At 38.4% G+C, this 20,537-nt stretch overlaps 1 protein-coding gene across 19 annotated transcripts in view; it reads right to left on the bottom strand.

The window, feature by feature from the left end:
• TTN (titin) overlaps positions 1–20,537 on the bottom strand; it is a 287,195-nt gene that overhangs the window by 82,471 nt on the left and 184,187 nt on the right. For all 19 annotated transcript variants that reach the window (XM_060152562.1, XM_060152541.1, XM_060152543.1 and 16 more), the window contains 35 exons: positions 17,316–17,439; positions 16,523–16,789; positions 14,776–14,873; positions 13,925–14,093; positions 13,561–13,827; positions 13,188–13,454; positions 12,817–13,095; positions 12,316–12,724; positions 12,087–12,211; positions 11,718–11,984; positions 10,668–10,937; positions 10,272–10,574; positions 9,881–10,183; positions 9,441–9,628; positions 9,236–9,350; positions 8,845–9,129; positions 8,594–8,745; positions 7,754–7,901; positions 7,271–7,448; positions 6,628–6,749; positions 6,247–6,534; positions 5,843–6,139; positions 5,534–5,720; positions 4,955–5,070; positions 4,563–4,862; positions 4,150–4,449; positions 3,951–4,056; positions 3,665–3,861; positions 3,276–3,581; positions 2,900–3,178; positions 2,054–2,353; positions 1,652–1,954; positions 1,176–1,538; positions 565–867; positions 134–433 (listed from right to left, as the gene is read on the bottom strand). In XM_060152562.1, the coding sequence (XP_060008545.1) occupies positions 134–433; positions 565–867; positions 1,176–1,538; positions 1,652–1,954; positions 2,054–2,353; positions 2,900–3,178; positions 3,276–3,581; positions 3,665–3,861; positions 3,951–4,056; positions 4,150–4,449; positions 4,563–4,862; positions 4,955–5,070; positions 5,534–5,720; positions 5,843–6,139; positions 6,247–6,534; positions 6,628–6,749; positions 7,271–7,448; positions 7,754–7,901; positions 8,594–8,745; positions 8,845–9,129; positions 9,236–9,350; positions 9,441–9,628; positions 9,881–10,183; positions 10,272–10,574; positions 10,668–10,937; positions 11,718–11,984; positions 12,087–12,211; positions 12,316–12,724; positions 12,817–13,095; positions 13,188–13,454; positions 13,561–13,827; positions 13,925–14,093; positions 14,776–14,873; positions 16,523–16,789; positions 17,316–17,439 (8,281 nt within the window). The remainder of the gene's footprint in view (positions 1–133; positions 434–564; positions 868–1,175; positions 1,539–1,651; positions 1,955–2,053; positions 2,354–2,899; positions 3,179–3,275; positions 3,582–3,664; positions 3,862–3,950; positions 4,057–4,149; positions 4,450–4,562; positions 4,863–4,954; positions 5,071–5,533; positions 5,721–5,842; positions 6,140–6,246; positions 6,535–6,627; positions 6,750–7,270; positions 7,449–7,753; positions 7,902–8,593; positions 8,746–8,844; positions 9,130–9,235; positions 9,351–9,440; positions 9,629–9,880; positions 10,184–10,271; positions 10,575–10,667; positions 10,938–11,717; positions 11,985–12,086; positions 12,212–12,315; positions 12,725–12,816; positions 13,096–13,187; positions 13,455–13,560; positions 13,828–13,924; positions 14,094–14,775; positions 14,874–16,522; positions 16,790–17,315; positions 17,440–20,537) is intronic.

Here is a 20,537-nt window from a genome sequence, read left to right as displayed (position 1 = left end):
ACTCCCTCACATAATTACCACTTTTTGATAACACTTAAGATCTACACTCTCAACAACTTTCAAGAATATAAAACAGTACTGTTAATTATAGTGACCATGCTATACCCCACTTTCTTCTTAAGGAATTACTTACAGATTGGATCACGTGCTGTTTTGGGATCTGAGGGGGGACTGAACTTTCCAGGTCCAGCTGCGTTTTCGGCACATACTCTGAAGACATAGGTGAGTCCCTCTAATAGGCCTTCTACATTGGTCTTCAAAGAATTCAGAAGGTTTCGGTTGACACGAGACCAGTGTGTGCTATTCACCTCACGTTTTTCAAGCCAGTAACCCAAGATGGGGCTTCCATTATCTTTTGGTTCATTCCATTTCACTAGCATACTGTTACTGGTGACATCTTCCACAATGGGCTTATCGGGTGCATCAGGTGGTTCTGATTAAAATTAAAAAGGCATATTTGAATTAATTCCCTAGCATGACATGAAAATTCAAGTTTACAAGCTGTGATAATGTATATACCAACATATGATAAAAAGGCAAAGTTTAAATGCTAAAGATCCTTACCAAATGGATCTTTAGCTGTAAGTGGCTTTGAGACACATGGTGGTCCAGGCCCAAACCTATTTTCAGCTCTGACACGGAAGAGGTACTCTTTTCCTTCAATCAGCTTTGTCACTGAATATTTGCAATGTCTAAGTGTTGAAGTGATGACAATCCATTCTGAGTCAGGTTTTGCCTTGTCTTTCTTTTCCAAAGTGTAGTTTAAAATTTCACTGCCACCATCATCAAGGGGTGGTTCCCATTTACAGATGACTGAGGTCTTTCTAATATCTTCAAATACAAAGTTGATTGGTGGTCCTGGTATATCTGATATTTCGAAAGACAGAAGTGGTTAAAATTTTGTGTAGCACTGGAAAATGTAAATGTTTAGTGTGCTTCTAAGCTTCTAAACACAGTGTGCTTCTGTGACATAAACCTCTGTTTTTTCTACATCTGTCTATCTTTGTATCACATTAGCTAATGAATAACAAGGTCAGTTGATTTCTTTTACATAGCCAGGAGAAAAAATTGGGACCGAGGATACCTTGCTGAAGCTATTTCCCACTTCTATTAACTGCCCGCAAAACTCTTATATTAACTTTCTTCCATTGTAAAGTGTAGTTTTACCTACTTACCTAGCACACTGACGGTACAAGGAGCTTTTGCAATACCATGGTCATTTTCAGCTTTGATCATAAACAGGCCATGATCAGGTCGGAGAGAATCTCGGACACGTAGCTGAGATTCTCCTTTTTTACTACTGTCAATACTCAAACGCTGTGTCAGAGGCAGGACAAATGGTTCTTCTTCTTGAACTTCACCCTTCTTCCTCCTAACCAAGGGTGCTGCCCGCTTCCTAATTTCCTCTGGTGTGATAACATTTTCATCCTTTAGCCATGTAATAGTTGGGTAAGGTGACCCAGAAATAATTGCATCGAGTGCTATTTCATCACCTCGTCTCACTTCTAGGCTTGTTCTCATAATGACTTTCGGGGCATCTGCAATGATTAAAAACAGTAATTGTTTTCAATTCTGATTAAAATATCTGACAAAACCTTATTCTCATTTCTTTTACGATGGGAAAATGGCAAACCCATTAAACACAGCTTACCAATAGGATCTACTGCTTTGGTTGGAGGAGTGGCCCGAGAAGGTTCGCCAATACCAGCAGCATTTTCTGCTCGCACACGGAATTGGTATTCCTTTCCCTCTTCAAGGCCTTTTGCTGTATAGGTCAGGACTGGTACCAGGTGTTCGTTGCATCTCTTCCATCTCTCTTCACCCTTAGCAATCTTCTCTATGATGTAACCCATTATCTTACTCCCTCCATCGTACAAAGGTGGCTTCCATGTAATAGTCATTGCCTCAGCAGTAGGATTATGTACCTCAACGTCTACAGGTGGATCAGGGGGCTCTGAAGAACAAGAAAAAACCTGTTAATATAGGGAAACCCATCTTCTTAAAAAAAATGCATATTAACTCTTAGCTCTATTACATTCATGCTCAAACTTACGCTTCGGATCTTGAGCAATGACTGGATTTTTCAGTTCAATATATTCGCCTCCACCAATCTTGTTGACAGCTTTAACACGGAAGAAGTATTCACCATTTGGTATGAGATCTTTGACAGTCCAAGACAGTTTGTTCTCACCAGACATGACTGGTATATACGTCCTCCTCCCAGCTTCTCTGCGTTCTAGGACGTAATGAAGAATTGGGCTTCCACCATCATATTCTGGAGGTTCCCAGGTTAATTTACAGGAACTCTTGGTCACATCACTTGCTTTAAGATCTTTGCATGGTCCAGGTAGTCCTATTAGAAATCAAATTGACAATTATTATTGTAACCTGAAAAGTCAGCATATTAAGAGCACACTCTGAGTAGGACATTGCAGGCCATTTTGCATCCGTGGCTCCCAATTACTAAGTCAGTAACTTCCCCCTTAGTCTTTGTTCCAAGCAAAAATGGCCCCCCAAATTTCGAAACACCATCCATGTGTGGGGGGGAAGGGGGCAGAAAATGTTACCTCTCCTGGTTGAGAACACTATGAAAACATACAAATACAATTAATAAATGAATATTGGTTATTTAAACATTCTTTGGGTGTGCCATATCTTTTATTTAAATTAGTACTTCACATGCAAATAATTACAACAGAAGTAAATTAGTGTAATCAGAGTTTAAATAGCAATTTCATCTCTTCAGAATTGCTTTGCTTCTCATATGGGAAGAAATAATCTGAAAGGACACTTAGTTTACAAATGGCCAGCTCATGAAGCCACTTATACTAACATTGCAGAGTTAACCAATTTTCCCAACAGGTGAAGGATGTCCGGTGTTTCATCAAAGAATGATTACCTATGACTTTGACATTGATTGAGGCAGTTGCTGAGCCGAGCTTATTCTCCAGGGTAATGGTGTAAACTCCAGCATCTGCATGGACACTCTTGGGAACTTCAAGGTGTGCAGAGATGTGATCCTTCTTCATTGTTAATCTATCACTTGCTTTAACTTCTTTGCCATCTTTATGCCAGCTAACGGTTGGAACTGGGACAGCTCTGAAGGGAACAGGAATGCTTAATTTTTCACCTTCAATGACAACAATGTCATGAGTCTCCAGATCAATTGTTGGCTTGCCTGTAAGAGATAATCCAAAAGGGGAAAAAAGGGTGTGTCAAAATGCAGTGCATGAGTAAAGCCTACTTTATTAATTATAAAAAGAAACTGTTCTTACAGTCTGGGTCTTTGGCAACCACGTTTTCGGAGATTTCAGATGGCTCACTGACACCAACAGCATTGACGGCTCTCACTCTCAGAACATACTCCTTGTCGGGCACAACACCTTCTTCAACCTTGAATTTCAAGTCTTTTATTGGGCGAGAATTAACTCGCATCCATTTCTCAGTGCCTATTGGACACATTTCAACATGGTATCCTATAATAGGACTTCCACCATTTCTCTCTGGAGGCTTCCAAGCAATGGCAATATGCTTTCTCCCAGCATCAGTCACATGCAGATCAAGGGGAGGCGAAGGAGGACCTGAAAAGAGAGTGAAACATTCACATCCACAGTCTCATCATCAAGCTCTAGACAATATCCTTCGTATAATCAACACTACTTACTTGTTGGATCTTCAATTTTCAGGATTTCTGTAGGTTCGCTTGGGTGTCCAACTCCAGCTTCATTCTCTGCCCGAACCTGAAACTGGACCTCTGTTCCTTCAATGACATCAGTTACTTTAAAGTTACAGTCAGGTCCTGAGGTCTTTGCAGCTTTCACCCAACGGGTACCTAACTTTTCTTTCTTCTCAATGACGTATCTGTTGAAATAACAAAGCATTTCGTGAGCATGAATAAAGAATTTTCAGCTGAATGTAAATTTTTCTTTATGGGTTAAGTAAAATTCTACCTCTGTATTGGTCTTCCACCATCATTTTTAGGTGGTTCCCACTTCAGGTCAACATGTCCTTTCGTCACATCAACCACTGTCAGAGCGTAGGGTGGTCCAGGGGTGGCTGAAAGCAAAATATTCAGTGGTTAGAAAAACCAGGGAGAAAAGTGACAATACACTACAAATGGTGTCACAAAGATGAAGTTAGAGAGCATACTAAAGGTGTCTTTGGCCAGGACAGAGTCCTCGACTTCACAATAGTCACTCTGTCCTATGGCATTTTCTGCAGCAACTCGGAACACGTATAAAGAACCCTCGGTCAGTGGGGTCACTGTGCACTTGGTGTCCTTGACAGTTGTGTCCACTGTTTGCCAGCCTTTCCGCCTCACATCTCTCTTTTCCACAATGTAGTTGGTGATGGGCGACCCTCCGTCTTTCTCAGGAACTGTCCACTTTAGGTCTGCTGTATTTTTTGTAATATTGATAACTTCAAGCCAGCGAGGTGGTGATGGGGGATCTGAAGGAAAAAAAAATTCAATTTCTTATTGTCCAATATTCAGTCTTCTCTAAATTTTCTAGTAGTCACTAAGAGATTAGATAGCAGGGATGAAATAATTAAGAGTGACTTACAAAGTTTCTCCCGGCAAAGCACAGAGTCACTGGGTTCGCTGGGTTCACTTTCGCCCGCCTTGTTCACAGCTCTAACTCGGAATGAGTATTCTTGCCCTTCCATGAGCCCTGGGAACAAATGCTCGGTGGTGGGAACCCCTTCGGCCACTCGGACCCAGTCCTCTGTTCCAGTCTTTAGCATTTCAATGACGTAAGAATCGATCTTTGCCCCTCCATCGTGTTCTGGCTTTGTCCAATTCAGCATTAATGATGTTTTGCCTACATCTTTCACGGTTGGTTTTCCAGGGGGCCATGGAGGATCTGCAAGCCAATGAAATGAAACCATTATTGAGGTTTGCCAAAAGGAATTAATATAAGCTTCAAAATAATCACAGAAAATATATGAATAATACCTATGGGATCCTTTATTAAGATTGGCTCAGTTGATCTGCTTGCTTTTCCAGGTCCAGCAAGATTTTCAGCCAACACACGGAATCTGTATTTTTTCTTATTGGTAAGACCTTTCACTCTGAATTAGGAACAAAGTGTGAGTTGAATACCACGATAAGAAGGAGAAACCTCTGTTTATTTCACATAGAAGCAGCTAATTTATTTAAATTGTGAAAAACTGGTTTGGATATTTAACTGAAATATTTCAATATAAATTAAAAATTGCCTTTTAACTGTCACACACTTTAGATTTGGTCACATGTACCAATCTAATTATAATATCTATAATAATAATCATTACCATAATATACTAGAGGACCAAACACTTTGGAACTTCCAGACAGTTTATATTTTATGGTAAGAAATGTGCCCTTCAATGGAATTTATATCATTTTTGAAATTATGTGGTAATAGAAAAGATAAGTAAAAATAATTTAAAATTTTATAGTAATATATAATCAGGTATAATCAAAAGGAATGCTAAAGAATGAAAATTTATATACACCACTTTTTTGACATCTTAATGGAGAGCTTGGGCGTACCTGTATGTTGTATCCTTTATTGGCATCTTATTGCATCTAACCCATTTATCAGTATCAGGATCTAATCTTTCAACCCAGTAACCCGTGATGGGGCTGCCACCATCATCATCTGGCTCACACCATGTGAGGGTCACTGCATCCTTAGTGATATCAGAAGGTTCTAGGCGAGTTGGAGGTCCAGGTGGATCTATAGACAGGATAATCGTATGTGTTATATGTCCTGTATATAAATATGACACCTAAATCCAACTTTGACACAAGTATCTTTTTTTTTTTTTTTTTTAGCCACCTGATTAATGAGAAACTTACCAAACTGATATTTGGCTGTTATTGGAGTGGCCTGAACTGGCTCACCGACACCGTACATGTTTTCTGCAGCAACTCTGAAGATGTATTCTTTATTGGGTGTTAATTTGGTTGCCTTGAACTTTGTATCCTTGACAGTTGACGAGAGCTTGTGCCACATATCACTGTCGGTCGCTCTTCTCTCCACGACATAGTTTGTGATTTTAGATCCGCCGTCATCGCGTGGTGGGTTCCATGTGAGAAGACATGACTCGTTGGTCACTTCCATGATGTCTAAAGCAGCTGGGGGTCCAGGTTTATCTGTGGATGACAGTACACACTCAGAGAAAAGCATTTGTTTAATATGTTTTATTTTCAAAAGTAGCTGGAACGAGTTTGCCCATTTTTAAAACGAGAGCCTCCCTTACCTAAGACGTTCACTTCTACCACAGCGGTGGCCCGACCACAGACGTTCATGGCCTCGATAATGTATGTGCCACTGTCACTTCTCTTACTATCCACGATCGTCACTGTGGATTTTTTAGGAACGCTTTCAATGGTGATTCTTTTGTCCTGCTTCAGAAGCATATCAGCCTTTGTCCAGGTTACTTTAGGTTCAGGTTTGCCAGTTACAGTGGCAGGAAGTTCAATCTTAGTTCCTGCTTTTACAGTGAGACCCGCAAGGAGCTTCACGTCGAGGAAAATTTCTGGAGCCTCTGAATTGGAAAAGATTATTTACGATGTTACCAAATTTGGGCAGAATTAAAGTCAAAAGTCTGACTGATAAAGCAAAAACCAAAAGTAAGTACCCTGTGTGTCCACAGCCTGGATTTCTTCTGTGGGTTTGCTTGGCTTGCTAGCTCCTAGCCTGTTCAAGGCCTTCACGCGATAGGCATACCACTGGCCTTCTTCAAGACCTGTTACTTCCATTCTGTCAGAAAACAAAATAGGATATTTTACTTAATGCATTTAATCTGTTCCATTGTGTAGTATTCATAATATTTCCAAAATTCATACCCCTGATATAATACTATCCTTTAAATTAATTCTGGATTGCTTCAACATTTTAACTAATGAAAACCTTGATTAAAGGGTAAGTTCAGCAGCAGGACACTTTTAAAAATCAGACAGGCAGGGGCTTCCCTGGTGGTGCAGTGGTTGAGAGTCCGCCTGCCAATGCAGGGGACACGGGTTTGTGCCCCGGTCCAGGAAGATCCCACGTGCCGCGTAGCGGCTGGGCCCGTGAGCCATGGCCACTGAGCCTGCGCGTCCAGAGCCTGTGCTCCGCAACGGGAGAGGCCACAGCAGTGAGAGGCCCGCGTACCGCAAAAAAAAAAAAAAAAATCAGGCACACCAAGGAAGTTCTAAACTTAACATTTAGATTTTCCAAAAGAAAGCCCATTTTAGTAAGAGTAAATATTTACTTTTGTGCCAAATAATTTAAAAACTTACTTTGTTTCTGCAACTGGGTCTCCACAAGCGACCCATCGATCAGAACCACGTGGACATTTTTCAACTATATATCCTTTGATGCGTGAACCACCATCATGTTTAGGTGGATCCCATGTTAGGAAGATGCTCTTGGCTGTTCGATCTCTCCACTTAATATTCTCTGGTGGGTCAGGTACCGCTATAGCATTTTAAAGAGAGTCGGTCTTAGATAGGCCATCTATGAAATCTCCATACTGCCAACCTGTGTCTTTCCCCCATAACTTCAACTCCAGGTCTAAAAGCAAAAACAGGTGGGAATTCCCTGGTGGTCCAGTGGTTAGGACTCTGTGCTTCCAGTGCAGGGTACATGGGTTCGATCCCTGGTCAGGGAGCTAAGATCCCACAAGCTGTGTGGCATGGCCAAATAAATACATACATAAATAAAAATAAAAGCAAAAACAGGTAACAAGAGGCTACGTAAGAAAATATCAAGAATGTACTCACTTGCAGGAGCTGACATATTTACAGGTTCATCAACATATGCGGGTTCTCCAGGGCCACACTTGTTACGAGCACAGACTTTAAATAAATATTCTTTTCCTTGAACAAGATCAGCAACTGTGAATTCTAGGTTGCTCACAGAGTCTATAACCTGGGACAAAGCAATACAGTTAATAAACTGTTTTCCAAAAACTCTGCCTAAGTCAAAATATTTTTACCATGAGCAGAGTTACAAATGGAAGTTGTTTTGAATGCTAAGGATTATTCTTACGTTGATTTCATATTAAGGAAAAAATTGCGAAGTAAGACATAATATTTGACGCCTAATGTAAGGTGGAACTGCTTCATAGTTTGTACACATTAAAAAGTCGGCAAATAAGGTGTTGATTCTTTCTACCAGCTTGGTTATTAGAAATACGATAAATTAAGGTAAAAAACAGTAATGGTATAAACTGAGGAGAGAAAATGGCAGATTAGGCCAACTAAGGTAATTTAGTGGAGTGAGAAGAAGTATGACCACCAGGGAGTTAAGTACTTAGTGTCCTTAGAATGGCTTATAGCTTAAAAGGGCATATTGGATACTTACCAGGTACCAACTGAGTAGGTAAGTTTTGTTTTATTTTTTAATAAACCTAGTTGAAAATCTGGTAAGGCTCACAAAATGAGGCAATTACACCAAATCTTGGTTGAACTACCTCAGGAAGCATTAGCATCAATACATTTTAAAAAGTTTTAGGTGCTTTTTCAGCAAGGTAAAGGTAAAAACATAAAAACTTTGCAAGGCATCTCGACATTTCGGGATTTCCCCCACTCTCTTTTCTGTAGTTGCTGCTCAAAACTCACTTTAGTCCATGTTTTCCGGCTGACTTCTCGCTTTTCAACAACATATCCGGTTAATGGACTTCCTCCATCATCATCTGGTGGTTCCCAAGTCAAATGTACTGAGTCCTGGGTTATCTCACCGAATTTCAGTTCTTTGGGTGCACTTGGGCGAGCTGGAAAAAAAAAATTGCAGTCAGAAGTCATTAATAGCTTGAACCAATATTTGTTAATACTGTCAAATCACCTTAGATCACAAAAGTTTCGTTCCTTACCAATTACACTGACATCAATCTCCCCAGAAATTGCTTTCACACGATTTTCTAACTTCAGCATGTAAATGCCCTTGTCTGGACGTTCACTTGGAGAAATGATAAGCTCAGCATAGGCAGATAGGGTTTTCATTTTCACACGGTCTCCTGCTTCTAGTACTTTATCTCCAAAAGACCAGGTAGCAGTTGGCCTTGGATAGCCTGTACTTGGAACCAGGATCTTGATAGGATTTGGCACAATAACTTCCAGGCCATCTTTAAATGCACTTAAATCCATTGTTGGTTCAACTACCAAAAAGAAAACTTAATGAGTTTCCAGTACTGTATTTAAATCCCTGGTACCCCAAAGTAGCTATGTGCTATTCCCAAATCTAAAAATAAAATATCCATTTACCAAATGCATCATCAGCAGTTAGAGGACCAAGAATTTCAGATGGATCTGAAACACCAGCTTCATTTTCTGCAGATACTCGATATAAATATTTATTTCCTTTTTGTAATCCAGTAACCTAAAATTATGAATCAATATTTGTAAAATACATATACGTTTAAGTCCATGATCATTTACCGACTATTTATTTTAGATACACATGCCCTACCTTGTAAGTCAGTTCGGGGACAAGTTTCTTATTGCAACGAATCCAATTATCTTTTCCTTCTTCACATCGTTCTATTATATAGCCCAATATTGGGCCTCCTCCATCTTTCAGAGGAGGTTCCCATGTGAGCTGAACTGATGACTGAGTCTGATCTGAGGAGTTTAGGTTCACAGGAGGACTTGGTCTCTCTGGATTGGAAGAAAGAGTTGGAGCATACCATTTAATTCAGTGACAGCTTATTAAGATAATGCTGTAATCATTTCTATCATCCCCATATTCACTGGATACAAGCAGGCCCAGTCTGGATTTCTACAATTTTGTTCAAGTTTTTCTGATGTTCTTTTCATTAACTTCTGTTTAATTTGATTTATTTTAATCGATAAGCTTAATTTCTTGATTAAATGGATTACTTATTTCCCTTTTTTTTTTGATGGACTCACCAATTGGATCAGCAACTTTGATGAAGGGTGTGGCTGCACTTGGTTTTCCAACTCCAATTCGGTTTTGGGCCCTAACCCGGAAACTGTACTCCTGTCCTTCCACCACATCAGTGACAGTTGCAGACAGTTCTTCAGCTCTTACTGTCATGGCAGTTTCCCATCTGATAGAAGTCTTGTCCCTTAATTCAATGACGTAGTTTGTGATCTCGGCACCTCCATCATACTCTGGTGGTTCCCATGTCAATGAGACACCAAATCTGTTCACATCAGTGATCGTTACATTCAAAGGAGGGCCTGGAACATCTGGATATCCAGAAAACAGGGGCTTTAGGTTATCTCAGGGATAAAAGCAAAGATAAGCTAGTTTACAATTTACTTAAAAACTTCTTACCATATTTACTCCTTGCTTCTACAGGACTGTCAGTTTCTACTGGTTCACCAGTGCCGACTCTGTTTCTTGCACTCACACGGAATAGGTACTCAACTCCTCCTTTTTGTAGTCTAGTGACAGTAAACTCACAACTATCTGCACGGTCAGTGGCCAGAACCCAGGTCTTTCTCTTGATGTCACGTCTTTCAACAACATAACCTATGATTTTGCTTCCACCATCAGTTAATGGTTCTTCCCAAGCGAGGCTCACTTCACCATCAAATGTTTCTGTCACTTCTAAGTTACGTACTGGCCCAGGAACATCTGGAATTCACATATACATTTTTTTTTTTTTAGTGTGTTATCACGCTTTTAGTTGTGCTTTGCCAATAAAGTCCAAGTGACTCAAGGGCTTACCTATAACTTGTAAATTGATGAATGCTTCTGCTTTTCCATGTTTGTTCTGAAGCACAATTTTATACCTTCCTTTGTCTCCTTTCTTGGCTTCTGAAATTCTGAAAGAAGTCTGTTCAGCTGTAGTATCAACAGTTTTTGAAGATAGAGGTTCATTTTCTTTAAACCACTCAGCTTCTGCCTTGGGGTAGGCATCATAGGGCACCACCATGGTCAGAGGCTGGCCAACATCAACCACCAGGTTTTGGTCAGCTGTCTTGATTTTAGGTGCGGCTAGTGAGAAAAATAATATGTGAATGCTTTTGAGTTATTTATTGTAGTCCAGCTATGCCATAGCTTCTTTACTATGCATTTGTTAGCAAATACTGGTTACATGTCACAGTAACTTTACAGGAGAGAACACTAGCTGACTTAGAGTTCTCACGGCTTATTTTGCAAATTATCAGACTCTGAAGAATAGAGGACTAAGTATGATATGAAACCACAAAATCTCCATTCTTTGCCAATAATAATAACAGAGGCCTGAATATAGTGCACAGAACATGTTTTTGGTTTTTTGTTTTTTATATAAAATAGGCACCTCATACTTAGTTCAAGATAAACCAGATAAACTTGTTCTTATGCACAAGAGGTACATTAATGGCTCTTTCAAAGTGCCAACCTCTAAGGATGTCTTGGAAGCTTGGGTCAGGATGAGAACAGACCTAAGAGGCCCCACAGGGATTTGGAAAGTAGAAAGGAATGGGCCTGTCTCTAGGTCTGGGTTTGCCGGGAAGACTCTCAGGGCAATAGGCTAATTCTAGGAGTTAACGAACAGCTGCCATGTGCCAGGAACTGTGCAAGATTATCGCATGTAAAGAGCAATGCTATCAATTTCCTCTTACTCAGGACACTTGGTGGTAAGAGGAATTAGAATAGTTAACATGTGGACAAGGCTTAATCGGAATAAAAAGCTTTCACAAACATTTTCTCATTAATTAACTGTGAAATCTGAAACCTACCCAGTATCTGTGGTATTGTAAGGATGTTTGAAAATAAAAGAAAGGGACTTACCTGCCAGTTCAAGCTTAGCTCTGGCTTCTTTGTCTTTGGCAATAAATCTGTATTCACCCTGGTCACGGGGCTTAATGTCACAGACCTGTAGCCTGTGTATCTTTCCTTCACTCATCATCTGGTGTTTATCACCCTGGACAATAATCATGTTGTTTTTTAGCCACTGGACTTCCACCTTATCTTTGTTGAGCTCAGCTAAAAAGACAACATCAGTACCAGGGGCTTCAAGGATGTCTTGGGGAGGCCTGATGATCTCAACAGGGATTTCTGAAAAGAAAATGTGAAATAAATACAAACATGTTTGTATTGGGATTAACAACATTTAAAAATGTACTAGAATTAAAAATCATCCTTTCACTTAATATGTACCTTCCACAAAGAGTCTAGCTCGAGACCTCCTGTCTTCTACTCCACAAGCATATTCACATTCATCATCCAGCCTGCAGTCTTTTATAATGAGTCTATGTATTCTGCCATCTTTTTCAAATTTGTATCTAAAAGAAGAGATTGAATTATTGGTTAGCTTGCATAATGACCACTAAATTGGCAAACTTGTATATATAGCTACAGAAATGGAGACTGAGAAGCTCTCACGTACTTTTTGCCTTCTTTGATTTCTCTCCCGTTTCTGTACCATTTTACATTTGCTTTCTCTCTGGAGAGCTGGCAGGAGAAGACAGCATCGTCAAACTCAGTGACTGTCTGGTCTTCCAAGTGTTCCACAAATTCTGTAGGGGCTTCTATGATGAGAAGTTCAGCAACAGATTTATCTTGTCCAGCAGTGACAATGTATTCACCTTCATCTGGGAAGCCACAGTCTTTAATGATTAGAGAGTGCTTATATTTATCAATTCTGTATAAAACACGGTTGTCAAAAGCCACCTCTTCTCCGTTTTTGGTCCAGTTCAGTGTTACATTGAGACGGTTCACCTTGCACCAGAATGTGACAGATTTCTTCTCCATTGTTTCAATATCTTTAAGAGGCTCAGTGATCCTAAGGTCTTCCTCTGTTGGAAAGGAGAAGAAGAATGTTGATTTTAATTGTTTTCATCATAGAAATTGATTTTTTTTAATCTCTAATGTCAAATAAGTGACTTACCTTCTACAATTAGATTGGCTGCACTCTTAACATTTTCACCTCTGTGATTGGTCAGAGACACATTATAGTTGGCTTGATCATCTAATTGTGCACCTCTAATTCTGAGGGTGTAGACCAGGTCTTTTTGGAGAATAATGTATTTTGAACTATCAAATATGGCTTCTTCATTTCTGAACCATTTGGCTTTGGCACCTTCGGTATTGACCTCACAGTTAAAGACAGCTTCTTGTTGTTCCTTCACACGGGTGTTCTTCAGAGGAACTATGATCCTGAGTTTTTCTGAAAGCAATCAACAAGATTTTGTAGTATGAAGAAGTACTAATGTGGTAGATGCAAATATAAGTAAATCCAAGAAGCACAAACAAACTTACCAATTACTGTCAGGTGAGCTGCTGCTCTGGCAGCCCCAGCCATGACTACATAAGTGCCCATATCTTGTAATGTGGCATCTTTCACAACTAGGATCCTCTTTTTGCCATCAGCAATTATGTCATATTTATCTCCAGATTCAAGTGTCTTATCATCTCTCTTCCACTGGACTGCAAAGCTTTCCTTTGATAGAGAGCAGACAAATTCAGCCTTTTCTCCTTCAAGTATTTCAACGTTTTGAGGCTTTGAGATAAATTCAGCAGCAAGTTCTGGAAAGAAAAAGTTGCAAGATATTGAAAAATTAAGCATTTGTACCTTACATGCAACAGGTATGATTTTCTTAAAATACAATAGTATTCACTGTAATTTTCATACCATGAACTTTGACTTTGCCATCGGTTCGAGAACTTGGGAGTCGGCAGTTGTAGTTGCCAGTGTCTTCCAGGTGAGCATTCTGAATGATCAGGATTCTCTTTCGTCCAACAGTAAGTGTTTCATATCTTCCTGTTTCAATGATCTCTTCATCCCCTTTGTACCAAATTACTTCTGCTCCGGGCTTGGAGACTTCACAAACCAGTTTTACAGTGTCTGTTTCACTAACTTCAATGTTGGTAAGATTTTTTGTAAAGACAGCTTCTTCTTCTGCAAGAAGAATTAAAAACAAGAAACACTGAATTAAACTGGAAATTCTTTTTTTTCCCAACACATATACTCCTGCAAAGAAAGACTTCATTCTTACCCAGGACCGTCAGCATGCCGGAAGTTCGCGCTGTCCTTACTTCACAGGAATATTCTGCTTCATCAGCCACTAGACATTTGTTGACGACAAGAATGCGGACTGCTCCCTTAGATATGATGTCATATTTTTTGCCCTTTTTAATTTCAGCACCATCTTTAAACCACTGAACCTATATTTAAGATAAAAAAAATACCTTTATCAGTTCTGTTGTCCCTTCACATGTGTGTCCTTAAGAGGAACTATGATCCTAAGCTTTTCTAAAAGCAGTCAATAAGACTTTACATTATGAAGAAGAACCAAAGTGGTAAATATAACCAAACCCCAAAAAACAAGAACTGCTTCAATTATTAAGTGAGCAGCTGTGATACTATTATCAGTTATTAAAAATAATGGGATCATGTATTAGAGCCGTAGAGGGCCTTGGATTTCATGCAGACCAACTCCTTTGTTTTCCGGGACTCAAAGTTGACTCGCCAATGGTAGTTAATGGCAACCAGGAGTACTGAGTCGAGACATATGAAATTGCTGATATTTGATTGTTTTTTTTTTATTTGATTGTTTTTAACCTAAGAAAACATCAATTTCTTATGGTTCAAATTAATAATATCTAAATCTCCTGATTGCAAGTCCAGTGTTTTTCAAGTAATAGCAAACGAATAATAGTAATACTAAAAAGAGAACAATTAAATCAAGTATGTATCTCACACTAAAGTAATAATCATTGATCTAAAAGTAAAGTGATGACTACAGAGAGGTTTGATTCTTTTTTTTGTTGTTTTTTTCATTTTGGTCAGACCAAAAGTAAACAAAGTTATCAGAAAACACAAGTTAGCAACCACACAATCACAGACCTTGGCATTTTCACGGGAAATTTCACACTCAAACCGAGCCATTTCTTTTTCTTTAACTTGAAGATCGGTGAGTGGTCTTAAGAAGTCCACATGAGGAGCTGTAAGAGAAGGTCATCAGAATTCAGAATGAGGTTTCTAGAAATTCACTCTGACGTACTGTGGTGCTTTTGCAGGCTTTTTCGTATTAGCAGGCTACAGCTGATTTGGAAATCACTTGGAGCTGCCATTCAGTTGTGATACTTTGCATTTTACATATCTCTTAGTTTTCATAAAATTATGTGGCATAATATATGTCCAACTAATTCTTGCTATCTGTCTATCTATCGCCAGCTCAGTTCTGAATGAAAGCTGGAGGAAATATCTTCATTGATACTTCTCCAGAGTTGAAAGTTGATATCGTCAAAGGAATCACCAGTAGCAAAGAATCGTTATCTTATTTAAGGCAGGCAGCATAATCTTTGAGAAATTAGAAGAATTCAATGATAGTGCAGCTTGAAAAGCTATGATCAGTCTTGTCTATGGCTAAGAGACATGAGTTTGCAATTGAAATCACATACATTCAGCTTTTTTGGTGTGTGTCAGCTTCAAAGAGGTAACGTATAAGTCAGGTATAAAGTCCATTAGTGTGACAAAACAACATGCTTTGAATGGAAGGGTGATTTTTTTTTTAAATCTCTGGTTTCATTTATCTCCAGAATTAAGTTGGTGGATATATAGGATTGGAGAGCTGCCCACATGCCCTTCCTTCTTTCAGGGTTCCTTGTGAGTCCTTCCCAAGATGCCCTTTCTTGATCAATGAAATTCTGGGACACAAGTGCTGGCTAATAGGCTTGAAGATATGCTCATTGTTGCTGAGCCTTCTTAGAATAGAGATAAAGTAGGTAACAAAGGGAAGAAGGAGACCCAAGAAGCTATTCTGTCATAAGCGAAAGCAGAACAGCCACAAAGTGGAAAGAATAAAACAGACCAAGATGCATGGAAGCACAATCAAAGCCACTATGAGCTGCTGACAGATGGGAAGCAACTAAACCAATAGCAAATACTGCACAAAAATAAAGACACTAAAATATTATTGCTGGACAAATGAATGAATGAAAAAAAAATGAGCTAGCATGTGGCATTCTGAAAAAAGATGTTTTATTTTCCACCAGAGGAAGAAGTAGTGCTAAAAACCATTAGTGCTCTCTTCATTTATAGGACTCAAGGGATACAGGCTTCTCTCCATCTTCTTTTCCATTCTTATTCTCAGAGACAGCATTATGTGAATGGGCTTTATCATATTACAGCAGACCTCTAGTGTGCTCCTATTCAGACTGAAATTTCATGATCATTTTCTAGTGGTTCCTCATACCTGAAAATTCATTTTCCTTCCAAGTGGCAATGGCTTTCCTTTCCTTTCCTTTTTCTTTTTTTATGACACCCTTCTTGTCTTTTTAAATTCAATTTGTCCTCATCTGTATTGAGATATTCCTGCAGTAGGCTTACCCCATGTAGACAAAGAGCACATCTCTCACTACTCAGTGAGAAGCATAGCAAAAAGTGATCACTCTGCCCTTCTCAGACCAGATGTAGTGGAAGGACCTCTCTTCTTTTTAAACACATAAAATATCATGTTACGTCAGTATCGATACTGTAAGTTGCCAAGAAATGTGGTTAGGCCAAGAAGGGCATGCAAAAAAGTGGGTTTTTTTTGTTGTTGTTATCAAAGAGTTGCAAGTGAAAAGTGCTGTGTAAGAAGAATACTTACGCACGACGTTCAGGTTACAGGAAGTCTTAAAATCCTTAGCATCACAAGTGTATGTTTTAATATCCTCTGGGGTGCAGCCGTGTATAATAAGTTTCCTGACCCTGCCATCAGCAACAATTTCATACTTCTTGCTTTTGAGAATTTCTGTCCCATTTTTGAACCATTTCACCTTAGCATTTTCTCGGGATACTTCACACTCCAATACCGCAGTGGCTTCCTCTTCGACCGTCTGGTCCTCAAGAGGTTTAGTGAATTCAACTGGGGGTTCTGAAAGAATCATACTAATTAGCCAAGGTATTTCTCCTTTCCTTCTCCAAGAGTTTCAGCACCTCCTCAATTTTCCTCTTGTATCTTGAGGGCTTTTCTGTTTTTAAGTTTCATTTGTAAGTTTTGATTCCACTCAGATGTCTTCGTCTAATAATGATGTTTCATCATTATTTTTATATACAGAGGAAAAGCATTTTTAGAGAATATGAAACATCAAGGAAATAATAGCCAAATCTTGGTTAAGAGAGTGATAGATACCTATTGATAATAATTCTTCCTCCAGCAGTTTTTTAATGCAGTAAAAACAGTGGGGATGGAAAAAGGAAGTAAAACCTATTCTAGACAATTTTGGCTTTTTTTTTTAGTAGTCTGTGAACTATATTGTTAAGTCAAAAAGTAAAATTAGACTTTCTGATATTTGGTGAATTTTAATGATCTGTGGTATTTACCACATACAGATAGAGAGTTGGCATTATTTATGAACCTCTGCGTTATACATGTTTTAAAAAATAAGCCATGTGATTACCTTTCACGAAGAGGTTGGCTTGCGTTTTGAAATCTTTTGCTACTAGTTGGACTTCTCCAGCATCTTCTAACTTTACATCCCGCAGAGTAAGTGTATGAACTCTTCCTTCTGAACGTGTGACCACCTTTTTTTGAAAAAAAAAAAAAAAGGTGCAGTTTAAGAATATATGCATGGTAATTAAATTTATCATGGTGATCATTTTGAAATCTACAGGAATATAGAATCACTATGTTATGTACCAGGAACTAATATAGTGTTATAGGTCAATTATACTTCAAAAACAAACAAACTCACAGAAGAAGAGATCAGATCTGTGTTTTCTGGGGGTGGGGGGTGAGGATGGGGGTTCATTGGATGAAGGCAGTCAAAAGGTAGAAACTTCCATTTATAAGATAAATAAGTACTAGTGATGTAATGTACAACATGATAGATATAATTAACACTGCTCTATGTTACATATGAAAGTTGTTAAGAGGGTAAATCCTAAGAGTTCTCATCATAGGAAAATTTTTTTTTCTATATCTTTAATATCTATATGAGATAATGGATGTTCACGAAACATTATGGTAATTATTTCATGATATACGTAAGTCACATCATTGTGCTGTACACCTTAAACTTATACAGTGCTGTACATCAATTATATATCAATAAAACTGGAAGAAAAAAATATATGAAATGGCATTACTATATATATGTATGTGTGTGTGTGTGTATATATATTTTTTGGTGCATTTAGTTCATTCAGGTAAACAGTTTGAAAAGTTGTTTTATAATCATTTGTATAGCATATGTGTATTTGAAAATAATTCTAACCAATAGTTTGGAATCTTTTAAGGGAATTTTAGGCTTTTATAGTTTCTCAGTTACCTTTACATAGTTACTAGGAGGACTTTTATGTTGAAATGCCTAGGCAAGTTTATATGTGTGTATTTATATGTATACATATATATTTGCCTCCATTGTGCTGCTGGGTTTATATATATAAAGGAAGAACTTAGAATAGCTAAATCATGAAAGGAAGAGGGAAAAAATGATTGCATATAGTAAGTTGAAAGTAAACTTATGTTCTAAATGCACGGTGTTTGCCTTGCAATGAGCTGGAATTCTTCCCGTTTATTTTAGCAATTAAAATTATTTTGCAAGCCAATTAAACTGTGATTAAAATAATCTGTACAATTTCTTAATTTTGTTCAAAAACACAAATGAAGATGTTGCCTCTTCTTCCCTTTGTGTTTGGACCTCATGACTGGTAAAATCAGGTATCAGGCAAGGCTACAATTGTTCACATAGCAGTGAACATATGGATAAAGGAACTTCAGAACTAGTTAAAACAGGAGACCACTGTGATCTTAGAATATCAAGACAAATGCTGCCATTACCGTTAATATTTGGATGATAAATTCTTGTTGTAAATGCAACCTTAGGTGGTTTGAAGGGGTATAGACTGTAGGAAAATGAATTGTCAAAAAGAATACACTGCCTTGGGCTTCCCTGGTGGCGCAGTGGTTAGGAATCCACCTGCCAATGCAGGGGACACATGTTCGTGCCCTGGTTCGGGAAGATCCCACATGCCGCGGAGCAACTAGGCCCGTGTGTCACAACTACTGAGCCTGCACTCTAGAGCCCACAAGCTGCAACTACTGAAGCCCGCGCGCCTAGAGCCCAAGCTCCGCAACAAGAGAAGCCACTGCAATGAGAAGCCCTCACACCTCAACAGGGAGTAGCCCCCGCTCGCTGCAACTAGAGAAGGCCACACGCAGCAACGAAGACCCAATGCAGCCAAAAATAAATAATAAGTTAATTAATTAAAAAACAATAAAAGAATACACTGCCTTGATATGGGCTGCCTTTAGGTCCCATAATTGTGGCATGTGCAATTGAAAATCAGGCTACAGACAGGGCCATCCTGACAGTAAATTATAAGACAATTGGAGGTTCTTCTAGTTCTACCATCCCAAATTCCATAAGACACTGTGCCCTGTCATACAGATCGACTTTGCTTCAGAGTTCACTTACAGTTAAGAATAATGTCAAAATTTTTCAGCAGTGGAACTGTTTATTATGCTGGTGTAAAAAAAAGAGTCGGGAATAAAATTTCATATAAAGGTTTTTCCTTAGTGAAGAGCTGGGCATGGTTATTAATATAACTACCTTAATAATTGAGAAAGCCAAAAACATAATAAGGGAAAATAAGTAGGAGGAGGTAATTAAGATATGTCGTAGGAACACAGCTACTTATTCAAGGACATGGTGCTTGAATGGGACAAAAATTGTTTCTGTGATGACGTTTCAATATAAATTTTGAATTTAAAATTTGGACTGTAATTTAGGGCTATTTTAAAACGTATCTCAGGTTCTAATCCACCAACAGATATGTCTTATGTGTTAACATGTTGTTTTATCATTGAAATTCCTCTGAGGCTACTCTAGAATATTCTGTTACTCAGAACACAGTGGTTCTTAGGAAATAGCTCATATACAGTATACACTGATTATGTTAAGGGGCAAAAAACTAACAGCTACCTTATAAATAAAAATAAAACAATAATATGAATGCTGAAGATTTTGTGGTAGATTATGTAAAGATAATGTTAGAGATTATTCCTTTAAAATATTGTTAACTTATAATGGAAGCTTATTACTATAATACAATAGGCATTATGACTGTGACCAAGCTATTAAAGTTTAAATACAAAATTCTCAATGGCCATTTAGGACTTAGCAGTCTTTTCCTGGACTGATGGCCAAGGGGGTAGAAAAAACCACAACTCATTTCTGAAATTTTCTCTTTTGATTTTCTATTCTAATAATGTGTTTTTGTTTGGTTACAGAATGTTTAGCCTCCAAAAACTATACCAAAGTGAAGATGAAAGGCCTGAATTAAATTGATAATAGCTAGTTTGTTCTGATAGACTTAATTTAAACAAAACCTGCAAAATGTAGTAAAATGACTTTATTTCACAGTTTCTATTTCAGTTCTTTATAAAAAGAGACTTTTAATAATATACGAGCAAGTTCACAAAAGGCTGAAGTATTTTAGGTGGCTAAAGTAAAAGATTAAAATTCCTATGCCAAGAGAGACACAAAAAGGCCCAACAGAATTATAGTAAGGTGATCCTTTCTAACCTGAGAAAAAAGTTCCGTGACAATAAGATAAATGTGTGTGTGTGTGTGTGTGTATTTTAGTAAAAGAAATGTAACTCAGATTTTTAGGAGTCT

This window comes from Lagenorhynchus albirostris, chromosome 6 (genome assembly GCF_949774975.1).
Source record: "Lagenorhynchus albirostris chromosome 6, mLagAlb1.1, whole genome shotgun sequence".
NCBI classification, from domain to species: domain Eukaryota; kingdom Metazoa; phylum Chordata; class Mammalia; order Artiodactyla; family Delphinidae; genus Lagenorhynchus; species Lagenorhynchus albirostris.
Note: the sequence above shows the minus strand (reverse complement) of the source record. Positions and strands in the feature narration are given on the sequence as shown.